This window comes from Borostomias antarcticus (assembly GCF_949987555.1).
Source record: "Borostomias antarcticus genome assembly, chromosome: 13".
Classification (NCBI taxonomy): Eukaryota; Metazoa; Chordata; class Actinopteri; order Stomiiformes; family Stomiidae; genus Borostomias; species Borostomias antarcticus.
The window spans coordinates 26088190-26106618 of record NC_140246.1 but is presented as its reverse complement, the minus strand read 5'-3'; the positions used below and the strand labels follow the sequence as shown (position 1 = coordinate 26106618).

Sequence of the window (18429 nt, the reverse complement as noted above, 5' to 3'; positions counted from 1 at the left end):
GAGATTTCTTTGAGAATAGCCTAGGCTAATAATGTTTGTCCTCAAAATGCAAAGCGCACACACAAGTGATCTAAGACCCGAAGAATATCCACGGGTGTGTTTACGTCCAAGTAAAGACATTCTAGCCACAACTTCAATCTTGCGGGATCGTTGTAGGGAAGTCTATGACAAGTTACAGATGAACGGATTTTGCCACAATTGGCAACGGCACAATAGCGTGTCATTGTTGAGAACCCAAACAAATGCTTCGCACGAGCCTGTCTTGTTGTTGCGGCTAGCTTTTCAAATAAGGAAGCTGAGCCGGAATCCACGGACGTCTACCGCGAGATCAAGGCATTGCGCGAGATTGGAATCAGTTAAAGCGGAAGTTTACACACATCGACTAAATAGTTCGATGCTAAATATTTTTAAAAAGCCTTTCCAAATGAACTAGACTCTTACTTTATGGCAAATTATATGTCAGAACGCCAACTAACACCTAGGTGAGTTTCTTGTCTTTGAAATCGAGAGTTTAACATGTTTTTGAATGATTTTTGAAGATGCTTATCCACATCCATTGTATGACCAAAACGGTGGTAGAGCAATTATCAACTTTCTCGAAAATGCTAGCTTTGTCAACGTTTTGATCTGAACCATTGTATATGATCATAAGTAACCTTAAAACAGGGCTAAACATGCATTTTCCTTTACTACTCCTTTAATTAGCCTACTTCAATAAACCCTCGGGCTATATTATACATTCTATATTATTATTATCATATCATTATTCTACATTTTAATGGTTTGCCATATGCCATTTCACAGTTTGACGTTTGCTGTGTCACAATAAAGTTAGTGCTCTCAAAACAATACCGACAATATTTCCCCTTACCATTGTTTCGTTCTCCATTCCTTTAATAATCGGTCTTCTCGTTTAGTAAATGTATTGGAGTCATTGATTTAAAACAGATCACAAGCTAAAGAATCATTTCAGTTTTCTATAAAATCATTCATATGTGCATGCTACTGTAAATGGCATGAACTGTAACGGCTGTCCGCTCACAAGCCTGTGCTGGAACAGACCGGCGCGGTACCGAGTCTGGGTGGGAACCCTTTTCAGCATTGCCATTAATACCGGTCTCACACTACAGGATATTTAAAATCCTAACCAATTTTGAAATCGGGTTACATCACGCACATAAGGAGAATCTTAACAGATATTCTTCTTGCGCATCTCAAACAAGCGCACACAGCAAGATTTGAAAATAACGTCTCATCACACACTACAGGATCTGATCGTGCCCGAGGGAGCAACGAACCACTGGTCTCGCCGACTCACTTGTTAAGTCGGGACGTAATAATCTTAAATATCAAACATGTTTGATATTATCGGGGGCGCCCCGATGGGTCTGCGAGCCGATCGGGAGGTATAAGATTGGATCTGTAAACCCCTCACATTACAAGATCATCTGGGCCGATCATCCGCCCCCGACCAACGTTCCAGACCAGATTTCTCCTCCGATTGTCCAGAGGGGTGAATCGGCGATAAATCGGCCCAAAAATCAGTAGTAGTCTGAGCCCGGCATAACAGAACAACCTTGTGTGCGTGTGTCCTCTTAAAGTTTTATTTTTTTAAATGTATGTACCATCGATGACTGGAGTAGGTCTGTGTAATGCAGGCAGCTGTTCCGCGGTAGTCTAAGCGCCGGGGTCACAGGTCATCGGCGCACTCGGACACGGGCCTCTCTCTCTTCTCTCTGGCCGTGACGAAGTTGAGCAGGTCCATGGCCGTCACCACGCCAAACACCATCTGCTTCAGGCTGGGGGAGCCGTCAGTCAGGTCTGGAGGAGGAGAAAGGGGGATGAAAGATAGTAAGAAAAGAAAAGAAAGAGAGAAGCATAAATTTACTGTACCAAGCTACATATGATGATTAAGACAGTGTGGTTGACACCAGATGGCTCACACTTATGACATCATCAAAAGTGACTACCCAAAATGAGATTATACAACGGTTAGTTCTGGTTCTTGATTCTGATTGGCTGGAAGCTGTGTTAAAATACTTTGTAACACACACCTGGGACCGCATATCATTCCATTTTCAGTATTAATGCGCCTCCCATTTGATCCAATGCATTGTAGTTGTTGTTGTTGTTGCTTGGCAACCCTTTTGTTAGGGGAACAATTTTACTCGGCGGAATTGAGGGAATGATGCTTCGTTTTGAATAAATCTTAATATTTTACATTGCTGTGTGTTTATTTTACACTAATAGATGTAGTAACCGTTGTATAAAAGCAATAAACCACTCGAGGCCGTGTGTTATAGTCATAAACAGCTATAAACAGTCACTATAAAACACGGCCTCTCGTGGTTTATTGCTTAATTATGCAATATTTGATGTTTATAAAGAGGTTGCATAATTGTATTGGTGTTGGCTGGAGCAGCTATAAAACAAATATGTTTGTGTCACAAAGATTATGACCAGAACACCCTCCCCTTGCCACCACTGGCCCAGAAGGTGGGTGGGACTTTTGACATTGATGCGGCCCAAATTCACGATCCTGGGCTGGTCTCACTTTGAAAGTAGCATTCTTAACAAAAGCACAGTGACAGGCTACTAGATAGAGCAGACCTTTCATCAACACAAAACGCCAGATGTAGCGAGCATACCCCCAGGACGCCACACTAACAAACACAGGATTAACACGGCATCTGACAGAACTGTGTATTTACTCAATAGAATGCTCTGCTACAGTATACTAGATAGAATGTTCTACTATACTAGACTTAAGCAGTTGACCACCAGAGGCAGTGGGTTACACAGGATTTTACAACACCTACGGGGCGTTGTTAGGCCTGACGCGATAGCGTGTAACAACCAATCGCAGTAACCTCGCCTTTTTATTAATTACACCCGTGTTTACCTACTGTAGGAATCCTATTAAAAAAACGCACTCATCAGTCTGACTCCAACACTTCCACTGCTCTGGAGAACTGTAGCTGGAAATGTTCAAATAAACGTGAACCACCCGAATTAGGCCTAGATAGGTTTATGTGAAAAAGGCCTACCCAAATAGGCTAGATAGCCTATGTTGCCTGGCAACCATTTAATTCGGAACTATAGCCTATTGCTGAAGATTATGTAAATACAAAAATAATAAGAATGATCGGTAAATAAATTATTGAAAGTTACTACTGTTTGTTTTTTGTGAATATATGTAGTAACCGTTATCCGCCATCACGTCAGGCCTAACAACGCCCCGTAGCTGTTGTAAAATCCTGTGTAAGCCACTGCCTCTCGTGGTCAATTGCTTAATTCGACTATACCGTTCCGTTCTCTGGACTCTTGAAAGAAACATTAAGCCTACCATCATTGTGCATGTGAAAAATAAAATGATATGAAATGTCAAATAAGAACATATAAGTAAAACGAAATGAGAGGTATGAGTTTGTCCATGTTCTTGCATGAAGATGACAGATTCTTTAGAACCCACTATCAAAAGCACATATTTGGGATCGGTAAATCGTTCCTAATAAAATTATTTTTGATCTGAACTGTATTTGGTGTTGCTTCAATATTGGAAGATTATTTTCTTAGATATTCAAAATACTTCTGAGGGCCGGATGGGAAGCTTTGGGGGGCCGGATTTGGCCCGCCAGTTGATGATCCCTGCTCTATAGAATGTTCTAGTCTATACAAGATAGAATGTTCTACTATGATAGACAGAATGTTCTAATATACAAGCTATAATGTTCTACTATATACTAGATAGAATGTTCTACTATACTAGATAGAATGTTCTACTATACTAGACAGAATGTTCTACTATACTAGATAGAATGTTCTACTATACTAGACAGAATGTTCTACTATACTAGACAGAATGTTCAACTATACTAGATAGAATGTTCTACTATACTAGATAGAATGTTCTACTACACTAGATAGAATGTTCTACTACACTAGATAGAATGTTCTACTATACTTGATAGAATGTTCTACTATACTAGATACAATGTTCTACTATACTAGATAGAATGTTCTAATATACTAGATAGAATGTTCTACTATACTAGATAGAATGTTCTACTATACTAGATAGAATGTTCTACTATACTAGATAGAATGTTCTACTATACTAGATAGTGTTCTACTATACTAGATAGAATGTTCTACTATACTAGAGAGAATGTTCTACTATACTAGATAGAATGTTCTACTATACTAGATAGAATGTTCTACTATACTAGATAGAATGTTCTACTATACTAGATAGAATGCTCTACTACACTAGATAGAATGTTCTACTATACTAGATAGAATGTTCTACTATACTAGATAGTGTTCTACTATACTAGATAGAATGTTCTACTATACTAGATAGTGTTCTACTATACTAGATAGAATGTTCTACTATACTAGATAGAATGCTCTACTATACTAGACAGAATGTTCTACTATACTAGATAGAATGTTCTACTATACTAGATAGAATGTTCTACTATACTAGATACAATGTTCTACTATACTAGATACAATGTTCTACTATACTAGATAGAATGTTCTACTATACTAGATAGAATGTTCTACTATACTAGATACAATGTTCTACTATACTAGATAGAATGTTCTACTATACTAGATAGAATGTTCTACTATACTAGATATAATGTTCTACTATACTTGATAGAATGTTCTACTATACTAGATAGAATGTTCTACTATACTTGATAGAATGTTCTACTATACTAGATAGAATGTTCTACTATACTAGATAGAATGTTCTACTATACTAGATAGAATGCTCTACTATACTAGATACAATGTTCTACTATACTAGATAGAATGTTCTAATATACTAGATAGAATGTTCTACTATACTAGATAGAATGTTCTACTATACTAGATAGAATGCTCTACTACACTAGATAGAATGTTCTACTATACTAGATAGAATGTTCTACTATACTAGATAGAATGTTCTACTATACTAGATACAATGTTCTACTATACTAGATAGAATGTTCCACTATACTAGATAGAATGTTCTACTATACTAGATATAATGTTCTACTATACTTGATAGAATGTTCTACTATACTAGATATAATGTTCTACTATACTTGATAGAATGTTCTACTATACTAGATAGAATGTTCTACTATACTAGATAGAATGTTCTACTATACTAGATAGAATGCTCTACTATACTAGATACAATGTTCTACTATACTAGATAGAATGTTCTAATATACTAGATAGAATGTTCTACTATACTAGATAGAATGTTCTACTATACTAGATAGAATGATCTACTACACTAGATAGAATGTTCTACTATACTAGATAGAATGTTCTACTATACTAGATAGTGTTCTACTATACTAGATAGAATGTTCTACTATACTAGATAGAATGTTCTACTATACTAGATAGAATGTTCTACTATACTAGATAGAATGTTCTACTATAATAGATAGAATGTTCTACTATACTAGATAGAATGTTCTACTATACTAGATAGAATGCTCTACTACACTAGATAGAATGTTCTACTATACTAGATAGAATGTTCTACTATACTAGATAGTGTTCTACTATACTAGATAGAATGTTCTACTATACTAGATAGTGTTCTACTATACTAGATAGAATGTTCTACTATACTAGATAGAATGCTCTACTATACTAGATAGTGTTCTACTATACTAGATAGAATGTTCTACTATACTAGATAGTGTTCTACTATACTAGATAGAATGTTCTACTATACTAGATAGAATGCTCTACTATACTAGACAGAATGTTCTACTATACTAGATAGAATGTTCTACTATACTAGATACAATGTTCTACTATACTAGATAGAATGTTCTACTATACTTGATAGAATGTTCTACTATACTAGATATAATGTTCTACTATACTTGATAGAATGTTCTACTATACTAGATAGAATGTTCTACTATACTTGATAGAATGTTCTACTATACTAGATAGAATGTTCTACTATACTAGATAGAATGCTCTACTACACTAGATAGAATGTTCTACTATACTAGATAGAATGTTCTACTATACTAGATAGTGTTCTACTATACTAGATAGAATGTTCTACTACACTAGATAGAATGTTCTACTATACTAGATAGTGTTCTACTATACTAGACAGAATGTTCTACTATACTAGATAGAATGTTCTACTATACTAGATAGAATGTTCTACTACACTAGATAGAATGTTCTACTATACTAGATAGTGTTCTACTATACTAGACAGAATGTTCTACTATACTAGATAGAATGTTCTACTATACTAGATAGAATGTTCTACTACACTAGATAGAATGTTCTACTATACTAGATAGTGTTCTACTATACTAGATAGAATGCTCTACTATACTAGATAGAATGTTCTACTATACTAGATAGAATGTTCTACTATACTAGATAGAATGTTCTACTATACTAGATAGAATGTTCTACTATACTAGATAGAATGCTCTACTACACTAGATAGAATGTTCTACTATACTAGATACAATGTTCTACTATACTAGATACAATGTTCTACTATACTAGATAGTGTTCTACTATACTAGATAGAATGTTCTACTATACTAGATAGTGTTCTACTATACTAGATAGAATGTTCTACTATACTAGATAGAATGATCTACTATACTAGACAGAATGTTCTACTATACTAGATAGAATGTTCTACTATACTAGATAGAATGTTCTACTATACTAGATACAATGTTCTACTATACTAGATAGAATGTTCTACTATACTAGATAGAATGTTCTACTATACTAGATAGAATGTTCTACTATACTAGATACAATGTTCTACTATACTAGATATAATGTTCTACTATACTAGATAGAATGTTCTACTATACTAGATAGAATGTTCTACTATACTAGATACAATGTTCTACTATACTAGATACAATGTTCTACTATACTAGATAGAATGTTCTACTATACTAGATAGAATGTTCTACTATACTAGATAGAATGTTCTACTATACTTGATAGAATGTTCTACTATACTAGATAGAATGTTCTACTATACTTGATAGAATGTTCTACTATACTAGATAGAATGTTCTACTATACTAGATAGAATGCTCTACTATACTAGATACAATGTTCTACTATACTAGATACAATGTTCTAATATACTAGATAGAATGTTCTACTATACTAGATAGAATGTTCTACTATACTAGATAGAATGCTCTACTACACTAGATAGAATGTTCTACTATACTAGATAGAATGTTCTACTATACTAGATAGTGTTCTACTATACTAGATAGAATGTTCTACTATACTAGATAGAATGTTCTACTATACTAGATAGAATGGTCTACTATACTAGATAGAATGTTCTACTATACTAGATAGAATGTTCTACTATACTAGATAGAATGCTCTACTACACTAGATAGAATGTTCTACTATACTAGATAGAATGTTCTACTATACTAGATAGTGTTCTACTATACTAGATAGAATGCTCTACTATACTAGACAGAATGTTCTACTATACTAGATAGAATGTTCTACTATACTAGATACAATGTTCTACTATACTAGATACAATGTTCTACTATACTAGATAGAATGTTCTACTATACTAGATATAATGTTCTACTATACTTGATAGAATGTTCTACTATACTAGATAGAATGTTCTACTATACTTGATAGAATGTTCTACTATACTAGATAGAATGTTCTACTATACTAGATAGAATGTTCTACTATACTAGATAGAATGCTCTACTACACTAGATAGAATGTTCTACTATACTAGATAGAATGTTCTACTATACTAGATAGTGTTCTACTATACTAGATAGAATGTTCTACTATACTAGATAGAATGTTCTACTATACTAGATAGTGTTCTACTATACTAGACAGAATGTTCTACTATACTAGATAGAATGTTCTACTATACTAGATAGAATGTTCTACTACACTAGATAGAATGTTCTACTATACTAGATAGTGTTCTACTATACTAGACAGAATGTTCTACTATACTAGATAGAATGTTCTACTATACTAGATAGAATGTTCTACTACACTAGATAGAATGTTCTACTATACTAGATAGTGTTCTACTATACTAGATAGAATGCTCTACTATACTAGATAGAATGTTCTACTATACTAGATAGAATGTTCTACTATATTTGATAGAATGTTCTACTATACTAGATAGAATGTTCTACTATACTAGATAGAATGTTCTACTATACTAGATACAATGTTCTACTATACTAGATACAATGTTCTACTATACTAGATAGAATGTTCTAATATACTAGATAGAATGTTCTACTATACTAGATAGAATGTTCTACTATACTAGATAGAATGTTCTACTACACTAGATAGAATGTTCTACTATACTAGATAGAATGTTCTACTACACTAGATAGAATGTTCTACTACACTAGATAGCATGTTCTACTATACTAGATAGAATGTTCTACTACACTAGATAGAATGTTCTACTATACTAGATAGAATGTTCTACTACACTAGATAGAATGTTCTACTATACTAGATACAATGTTCTACTATACTAGATAGAATGTTCTACTATACTAGATAGAATGTTCTACTATACTAGATAGAATGTTCTACTACACTAGATAGAATGTTCTACTATACTAGATAGTGTTGTACTATACTAGATAGAATATTCTACTATACTAGATAGAATGTTCTACTACACTAGATAGAATGTTCTACTATACTAGATACAATGTTCTACTATACTAGATAGTGTTCTACTATACTAGATACAATGTTCTACTATACTAGATAGAACGTTCTACTACACTAGATAGAATGTTCTACTACACTAGATAGAATGTTCTACTATACTAGATAGAATGTTCTACTACACTAGATAGAATGTTCTACTATACTAGATAGAATGTTCTACTATACTAGATAGAATGTTCTACTACACTAGATAGAATGTTCTACTATACTAGATAGAATGTTCTACTACACTAGATAGAATGTTCTACTATACTAGATAGAATGTTCTACTATACTAGATAGAATGTTCTACTACACTAGATAGAATGTTCTACTATACTAGATAGTGTTCTACTATACTAGATAGAATGCTCTACTATACTAGATAGAATGTTCTACTATACTAGATAGAATGTTCTACTATACTTGATAGAATGTTCTACTATACTAGATACAATGTTCTACTATACTAGATAGAATGTTCTACTATACTAGATACAATGTTCTACTATACTAGATACAATGTTCTACTATACTAGATAGAATGTTCTAATATACTAGATAGAATGTTCTACTATACTAGATAGAATGTTCTACTATACTAGATAGAATGTTCTACTACACTAGATAGAATGTTCTACTATACTAGATAGAATGTTCTACTACACTAGATAGAATGTTCTACTACACTAGATAGAATGTTCTACTATACTAGATAGAATGTTCTACTACACTAGATAGAATGTTCTACTATACTAGATAGAATGTTCTACTACACTAGATAGAATGTTCTACTATACTAGATACAATGTTCTACTATACTAGATAGAATGTTCTACTATACTAGATAGAATGTTCTACTATACTAGATAGAATGTTCTACTACACTAGATAGAATGTTCTACTATACTAGATACAATGTTCTACTATACTAGATAGTGTTCTACTATACTAGATACAATGTTCTACTATACTAGATAGAACGTTCTACTACACTAGATAGAATGTTCTACTACACTAGATAGAATGTTCTACTATACTAGATAGAATGTTCTACTACACTAGATAGAATGTTCTACTATACTAGATAGAATGTTCTACTATACTAGATAGAATGTTCTACTACACTAGATAGAATGTTCTACTATACTAGATAGAATGTTCTACTACACTAGATAGAATGTTCTACTATACTAGATAGAATGTTCTACTACACTAGATAGAATGTTCTACTACACTAGATAGAATGTTCTACTATACTAGATAGAATGTTCTACTACACTAGATAGAATGTTCTACTACACTAGATAGAATGTTCTACTATACTAGATAGAATGTTCTACTACACTAGATAGAATGTTCTACTATACTAGATAGAATGTTCTACTACACTAGATAGAATGTTCTACTATACTAGATAGAATGCTCTACTATACTAGATACAATGTTCTACTATACTAGATAGAATGTTCTACTATACTTAATAGAATTTTCTGTCAACTACAACTGCAATCTCAGACAGAATAGTTGACAGAAAAGAGAGAGACACACAGACAGACAGATAGATGGAGAGAGAGAGAGAGAGAGAGAACGTACACTGGATCTGTTCGTGCACCACCAGGGCGAATTGGTCAGTCTCCAGGATCCTGGACAGCTTCCCCAGGTTGTCAGTCAGACAAATCTGAGGAGAAGAGAAAGAGATGAGACACACACACACACACACACACACACACAGAAACACACACACAAACATACACACACATTTTCTGGTGTTTCTAGTGACTGACCTGTTTGAACTGCTTGTAGAGCACTTTGCTGACGGGGTCGGAGGGTTTGACCTTCCCAGCCAGCACAGAGGCCAGCATGTTCCCCAGAGTCACCATGCCCAGGATCAGACTGCACACACACACACACACACACGTACACACGCACATACACACACACGCACACACACACACACGTAGGGTGAAGATGGTTTGTTTTGCGTTAGCGGCATAGTACATGATCAGATAATCAGTTCACAGTTCAGTGACAACGGATTCAATTAAACACCAACTGACTGAGTCCAGAGGCCCAAATCCCAAGCATGGTTGTTCTCCATGAACGCCACGCTGAGATGAAAAAACTACAAATCCCAAGCATGGTTCTTCTCCATGAACGCCACGCTGAGATGAAAAAACTACAAATCCCAAGCATGGTTCCTCCTCATGAACACTACGCTGAGATTAAAAAACTACAAATCCCAAGCATGGTTCATCCTCATGAACACCACGCAGAGATGATGACAAGAGATGGATGTGAGCAGAGCGAGGGACACCCACCCACTCTCACACACACACACACACACACACACACACACACACACACACACACACACACACTGACCCAGCCTCGTCCACCACCGGGACCTGGTTGAACGCCTTCTCCTTCAGGATCTTGATGGTTTTCTGGCAGGTGACGCTTGGTAGGACCGTCAGCGGTGCCGACAGGGACAGGGCCTGAAGCTTCAGGTTCCACCACCTGGGAGACACACACACACACAGTTAGACTACAAACATTCAAAAAACATTTAGTTACATTTAGCTGACGCTTTTATCCAAAGCGACTTACCATAAATTGCATTTAATGTAGGAAAAGTCAGTGTACTACTACTCGCCAGAACTCACAAGTGCATCTCGTTTCTAAACGAGTGACTAAGAGCATAATCTAGTGCTGAAGGCAAAATGAAGAGTAGCAAACTAACCTAAACACCTTTTAAGAGGACAAACAAGCATACCTTCACACATGAACACACAAACACAAGCACGCACACCCACCCACCAGGGTTTAGACACCATGATGTCCTCCTCCCTCAGGAAACCCTTCTGGAACATCCATTTGTCGCTGAGGAACTTGGACCTGAGGAGGAAGCAGGAGTTTAGGTAAGGATCTAGGGGAGGGAATCTCATGCTCAGCCATCTTCACCAAAACTCAAACGTAAACACAACTGAATGTCTGAATGTTAGTTTGGTTGGGCTGTTGTGTGCAATGTTGGGCGAAGCTGAGAAACAGCAAAATAATTATAGAGTAGGCTGGTTGCTCGGATCAGTATGTTATGTTAAAATTAGCCAAAACGTGATTTAATGTAAAAAATAAATAGATCCGGCCCTGTCATGGTCTGACGGGAACACCGTGCCCGTGCCAAATATGAACGCTGTCAGGCCGACGGTGTCTGAGGAGAGTCAGGATAGACGGGTGGATGGATGGCGGACAGGCAGGCCGAGAGTAGCTCATTTATGTGTTAGAGATGAAGAAACCCCACAACAGCTGATCCCTTCAACTATTACTGTCCCACCACACATACACACTCTAGGGTTCCTCACATGTAGTTGCGTATGGAGTCCGGCAGGATGACCACACAGCGCTGTCCCTCCTTCAGCTCCTTGGCCACCTTCACCGCCGCCGCCATGGCCGTGCCCGAGCTGCCCCCTGGCAGAGGGAAGCACAGACGGTCGGACAGGCTCCACAACTTCCCTCCCTGTCTGGAGACAGACAACGACAACTTCCTTCCCTGTCTGGATCACTATTCCCTGACGCATGGTTCAGTCAACAACAACAACAATAATAATATCAATCAATTCATATGGTGCCTTTCATGAGACACAAGGACGCTATAGTGACATAAAGAGACAAGTCAGTTAACAGACCAGAACAAAAACAACACAGAGACTAATGCCGCGTTCCAGATAGGATTTTGCGCCCGTTCCAAGTCACGACTCACGACTTCATAGCGTTCCAGGCAAACTGAGTGTGTGGAATTCTGGATAGATGTAAACAAGCCAATATGGCAAAAGCTTGAGATCTGGCATACTGTCAGAACTGGCAAGCTAAACATTGTATGACTAATTTTGCCATGCTAAGATTACATTACGTTACATAATTTTATTTATTGACATCGACTTTTCGCCGTTTGCATGGTCAAGTTCAGGTTTACCTCAACGTTAGATAGCTAGCGCTAGCTATCTCTTGTCGTCAACATATTTGGTCATCATTACATACACATAGCTACGGAAAAGCATAAGGGCCAACAACTGAGTTTTTTTTTTTTTAAGCTTCTAAGTTTAAAGTCAGAAATTCTGACTTTTCTCAGAAGTTATTTCTGACTTTTTTCTCAGAAATTCTGACTTTAAAGTCAGAAATTCTGACTTTAAACTCAGAAGCTAAAAAATTATTCTATGAGAGAGCATTAGGGCCAACAAAGGAGTTTTTTTTTAAGCTTCTGAGTTTAAAGTCAGAAATTCAGACTTTTTTTTCTCAGAAGTTATTTCTGACTTTTTTCTCAGAAATTCCTAGTTTTTTAAACTCAGAAGCTTAAAAAAAAAACATTAAAAAAAAACAGCAGATTGTGGTGCATAATTGTTTGTATTATTTTAATTACAACTTACAAATGTACTTTACGTTGCCCTAAAGTTATCTTTGTCGCCGTCCCCTGGATGTATTAATAGAACTGGATAGGGTCACTACATTCACTGACGGCTTGAAGAAGTGAAGCATTGAGGTATAATATAAACTGGAGACGGCATTGAAAATGGCTGCCTATTCATTTCAATGAAAGTTGCTCACCGGCGCTTGAAGCCATTTGACATAGTGGCCAAAGCTCGGTATTGCAAGTCACGTGACGGCATGTTAGTTGGGGGCAGAAGGAGAGCATACCACACAGTAGACCCTCGTCTCTGATGAGCATGCGGGACATGTTGAAGGACTCTTCGTCGTTGGACTTGTACCAGCTGTCCACCACCTAGAGGACACACTGCGGTGAGTGCATACTAGTAGGTACATTATGTATGTGGCCTACAGTGTGTGTGTGTGTGCTCTCTCTCTCTCATCCCAAGCAAACTTCTTATGTGCTTCAATATGTGGCAGGTAGTGTGTTTGACAGTGTGTGTGTGTGTGTGTGTGTGTGTTTTTGGATCTCCAACAGCAGCTGCCACTCACAGATCGGTCCAGCACGGTGGGGATGACAGTGTGTGTGTGTGTGTGTGTGTGTGTGTTGGTGTGCGTGTGTGTGTGTTGCGCACGCCACTCACAGATCTGTCCAGCACGGTGGGGATGATGGTGTGTATGTTCAATTCAATAACCTTTATTTAAACTCAGTCAGAGAGAGAGAGAGAGAGAGATCAGTCAGTCAGAGAGAGAGAGATCAGTCAGTCAGAGAGAGAGAGATCAGTCAGTCAGTGAGAGAGAGATCAGTCAGTCAGTGAGAGAGAGAGAGAGAGAGAGAGAGAGAGAGATCGATCAGTCAGTCAGTGAGAGAGAGAGAGAGAGAGAGAGATCAGTCAGTCAGTGAGAGAGACAGAGAGAGAGAGAGAGAGAGAGATCAGTCAGTCAGAGAGAGAGACAGAGAGAGAGAGAGAGATCAGTCAGTCAGTGAGAGAGACAGAGAGAGAGAGAGAGAGAGAGAGAGAGAGAGAGAGAGAGATCAGTCAGTCAGTGAGAGAGACAGAGAGAGAGAGAGAGAGATCAGTCAGTCAGAGAGAGAGAGATCAGTCAGTCAGTGAGAGAGAGAGAGAGAGATCAGTCAGTCAGTGAGAGAGAGAGAGAGAGAGAGATCAGTCAGAGAGAGAGAGATCAGTCAGTCAGTGAGAGAGAGAGAGAGAGATCAGTCAGTCAGAGAGAGAGAGATCAGTCAGTCAGTGTGAGAGAAAGACAGACAGGGAGATAGAGAGATCAGCCAGTCAAAGAGAGAGAGAGAGATCAGCCAGTCAGAGAGAGAGAGAGAGATCAGCCGGTCAGAGAGAGAGAGAGAGAGAGATCAGTCAGTCAGTGTGAGAGAGAGAGAGACAGACAGGGAGATAGAGAGATCAGCCAGTCAGAGAGAGAGAGAGATCAGTCAGTGAGAGAGAGAGAGAGAGATCAGTCAGTCAGTGTGAGAGAGAGAGAGAGAGAGAGAGAGATCAGTCAGTCAGTGTGAGAGAGAGAGAGACAGACAGGGAGATAAGAGAGATCAGCCAGTCAGAGAGAGAGAGAGAGATCAGTCAGTCAGTGAGAGAGAGAGAGAGAGAGAGAGAGAGATCAGTCAGTCAGTGTGAGAGAGAGAGATCAGTCAGTCAGTGAGAGAGAGAGAGAGAGAGAGAGAGAGATCAGTCAGTCAGTGTGAGAGAGAGAGAGAGAGACAGACAGGGAGATGGAGAGATCAGCCAGTCAGAGAGAGAGAGAGATCAGTCAGTCAGTGTGAGAGAGAGACAGGCAGGGAGATAGAGAGATCAGCCGGTCAGAGAGAGAGAGACAGAGAGGGGGCGGCCGTGGCTCAGGAGGTAGAGCAGGTCATCCAGTGAACGCACGGTCGGCGGTTCGAATCCTGGCTCCTCAAGTCGAAGTATCCAAGATATTGAACCCCAAATTGCTCCCAATGAGCAGGTTAGCACCTTGGATGGCAGCTGCTGCCATTGGTGTGTGAATGTGTGTGTGAATGGGTGAATGAGAGGCCATTGTAAAGCACTTTGGATAAAAGCACTATATAAGTGCAGTTCATTTACCAGAGAGGGAGCACACGTGAGAGAGAGAGACAGACAGAGAGAGAGACCAGTCAGAGAGGCAGAGAGAGACTCACCATCACACTGTTCCAGTATCTCCTGGGCCGTGGTGTCGTAGTGGGCCAGGGGGTTGCTGGGATTGCGGTACTGGTCCAGGATGTGCGAGTTCGGAATCTCGTTCTGCAGGCGCCAGGCCACGCCCACGTGAGACTCCGGGGAGTCGAAGCGAGTGCTGGTGGGCATCCGGACGATCTCGGCGCCGAGCGCTCTCAGAACATCCACCTGTTAACAGACGCGCACACACACACACCAAGGTTATTATAGTTAATGAAAACTAACTAAAAAACTAAAACTAGGTGTGAAAAAACATTTTAGTTAACTGAAATAAAAATAAAAACTAGACTTTACAGAAAAACAATAACTAACTAAAACTGTATTGTGTGTTTATAAAATTAACTAAAATAAACTAAAATTATTGAGAAAATGTCCTTGGTTTTAGTCTTTTTAATTTCATACACAAGCCTAGTATTTTGGGTGGATATGAAATCTATCCTCCATGTTTTTAGCTGTGTCCCTACGCAGAAGTAACCTGACGTGCGCCAGATGGTTTGTTTCACACGGAGTGAAACAACGTGAGCTTGTGAGATCAGGATGGTCTCATGAGGCTAGCACAGAAGAAAAAAAAACTAAAACTAATACTGAAACTAATAAAAACTAAACTAAAACTAAGCATTTTCAAAAAATAAAAACTAAACTAAACTAGCAAACCTGCTTTAAAACTAATCAAAACTAAACTGAAATTGAAAACAAAAAGTTAAAACGATATAAAAATAAAAACTAATGAAAAAAGCAAAACTATTATAACCTTGACACACACACACACACACATACACACACACACACCACGAATGCATGTTGATACAACTATAGTATTTCAAAACAGGTTATGTATTAACGAGTGATTAATCCGAGTACCCAGAAGCCCTCACTGCGACAAGACCTTCTAGGAACAAGCTATGATATTCGTTGACACCAATGAGAATCCTATTGGATTTTCAATAGGGTGCTGATTGGCCCGCATTAGGACTGGGACGACGCGTCGACGTAATCGTTACTTTACGTACGGTTCAATGATGTGAATCGCGTAGGTAGGATAGATAGATGTGCGCTGTATTGCAACTCTCCTTTTTCAAAGTGTAATTTCGCTCGAATCGAGCTAAAACTATAACGGGATGAACGGAGCTCATCGCTAAGGGACAGCAAACGATGGGGTCCGACCGCCCTTCGTAACGTATCCCTTGGCTGTGGTATACCTTGGCTAAGAAGGCTCTGGGAAACAGCGCTTCGGCTCCAAGGAAGGCTAACGATGTATCTTCGGAAGGTACATCGTAAGGGTGATTTACGATGTACCTTGGGTGGAGCCGTTTCCCAGAGCCTTCGTAGCCAAGGTATACCTTGGCTTAAGAAGGTTCTGGGAAACGAATCGCCACCTAGAGGTGGACCTAACGACGTTCTTAAGAAGCACGTAGCGCTACGATGCCTTAACGATGCCTCTGGGAAACGCGGATCTCTTGGTGTGGTGGTGTGTGAAAAAAAGAGTCCTATTTCGAAACCAAAGCGGGGGATGGGAGACCGCCCTTCTTCCTCCCTTGTTCCTCTCTCCTGTCCCCTTCCTATAAGTAGGCCTAGAAAGATGGCCTAACTTATCTCGTAAGACTGGTAAAGTCCTAGAGCTTAAAATGTAATTAATTACATGTAACTGGACGGGATAAAACAGTAACCACCCAGGCACTTAATAAATCATATGGTTTATAGACATATTTTAATCAGATGTATTGTAGGTTACCATTATAACAGCAGCTGTTATAATGGTAACAGCTGCTGTTTTCTGTTATTTTGATTGGCACTTTTCAGGAGGTCAGACACACTGGAGGTCAGACTCTCTCTCTGGAGGTCAGACTCTCTGGAGGTCAGACTCTGGAGGTCAGACACACTGGAGGTCAGACTGTCTCTCTGGAGGTCAGACACACTGGAGGTCAGACTCTCTCTCTGGAGGTCAGACTCTCTGGAGGTCAGACACACTGGAGGTCAGACAGAGTCTCTGAGGCACGCAGTTCACACATGTTTTCTGCTACACTGGTACTTTTAGGATGGTGAATGTAATTGTTAATTAAGTTAATGATTTTTGGTTTGTTTGATTATTGCCTGTGCTGCATCCTGGTGTGTAAAGCATGCCATGGTACCTGTACCTATATTCTATCTATCTATCTATCTTATCCGTCTGTCTGTCTGTCTGTCTGTCTGTCTGTCTGTCTATGGTACTGTACCTGCATTATGGGCATATGATAAATAAACCACCTTGAACCACACCATTATAAGACTTTACTAAATATATAATCACAAATATGAACCAAATAAAGAAATAAAAGCATTCATATCCATGGCCCCAGCTGCTGTTATAATGGTAACAGCTGCTGTTTTCTGTTATTTTGATTGGCACTTTTCAGGTGGCTGGAGGAACATTAACGCAAGCTAGTGTTAGTTCAGCCAGCCAAAAAGACCGTCGCACAATCAGGCAGCGCTGCACCTGACTCGCACGAAAGAACCTCCTCGCGCTTGTGGTGTACGTCTCCTTGACAACGCTCGCTTGAAGGACTGACTGACTGACGGACAGACAGCAGTCATCATTCTCCTCTCTCTTCCTCTTCAATAACCTAGCCTACCTGACTGGTCTCATCATTCTCCTCTCTTCCTCTTCAATAACCTAGCCTACCTGACTGGTCTCATCATTCTCCTCTCTCTTCCTCTTCAATAACCTAGCCTACCTGACTGGTCTCATCATTCTCCTCTCCCTTCCTCTTCAATAACCTAGCCTACCTGACTGGTCTCATCATTCTCCTCTCTCTTCCTCTTCAATAACCTAGCCTACCTGACTGGTCTCATCATTCTCCTCTCTCTTCCTCTTCAATAACCTAGCCTACCTGACTGGTCTCATCATTCTCCTCTCTCTTCCTCTTCAATAACCTAGCCTACCTGACTGGTCTCATCATTCTCCTCTCTCTTCCTCTTCAATAACCTAGCCTACCTGACTGGTCTCATCATTCTCCTCTCTCTTCCTCTTCAATAACCTAGCCTACCTGACTGG

At 38.6% G+C, this 18429-nt stretch overlaps 1 protein-coding gene across 1 annotated transcript; it reads right to left on the bottom strand.

Annotated features, from left to right (window-relative positions):
• Positions 1–1607: 1607 nt before the first annotated feature.
• Positions 1608–17617, bottom strand: LOC311317062 (cystathionine beta-synthase-like; the record flags this gene model as incomplete). Its single annotated transcript, XM_084448060.1, has 10 exons — positions 1608–1821; positions 10369–10453; positions 10560–10668; positions 11158–11292; positions 11593–11670; positions 12135–12240; positions 13465–13549; positions 13747–13775; positions 15362–15566; positions 17612–17617. 10 exons carry the CDS (start codon positions 17615–17617, stop codon positions 1691–1693), a joined length of 969 nt encoding a protein of 322 aa, XP_084304186.1. The 3' UTR covers positions 1608–1690.
• Between the last annotated feature and the right edge of the window lie 812 nt (positions 17618–18429).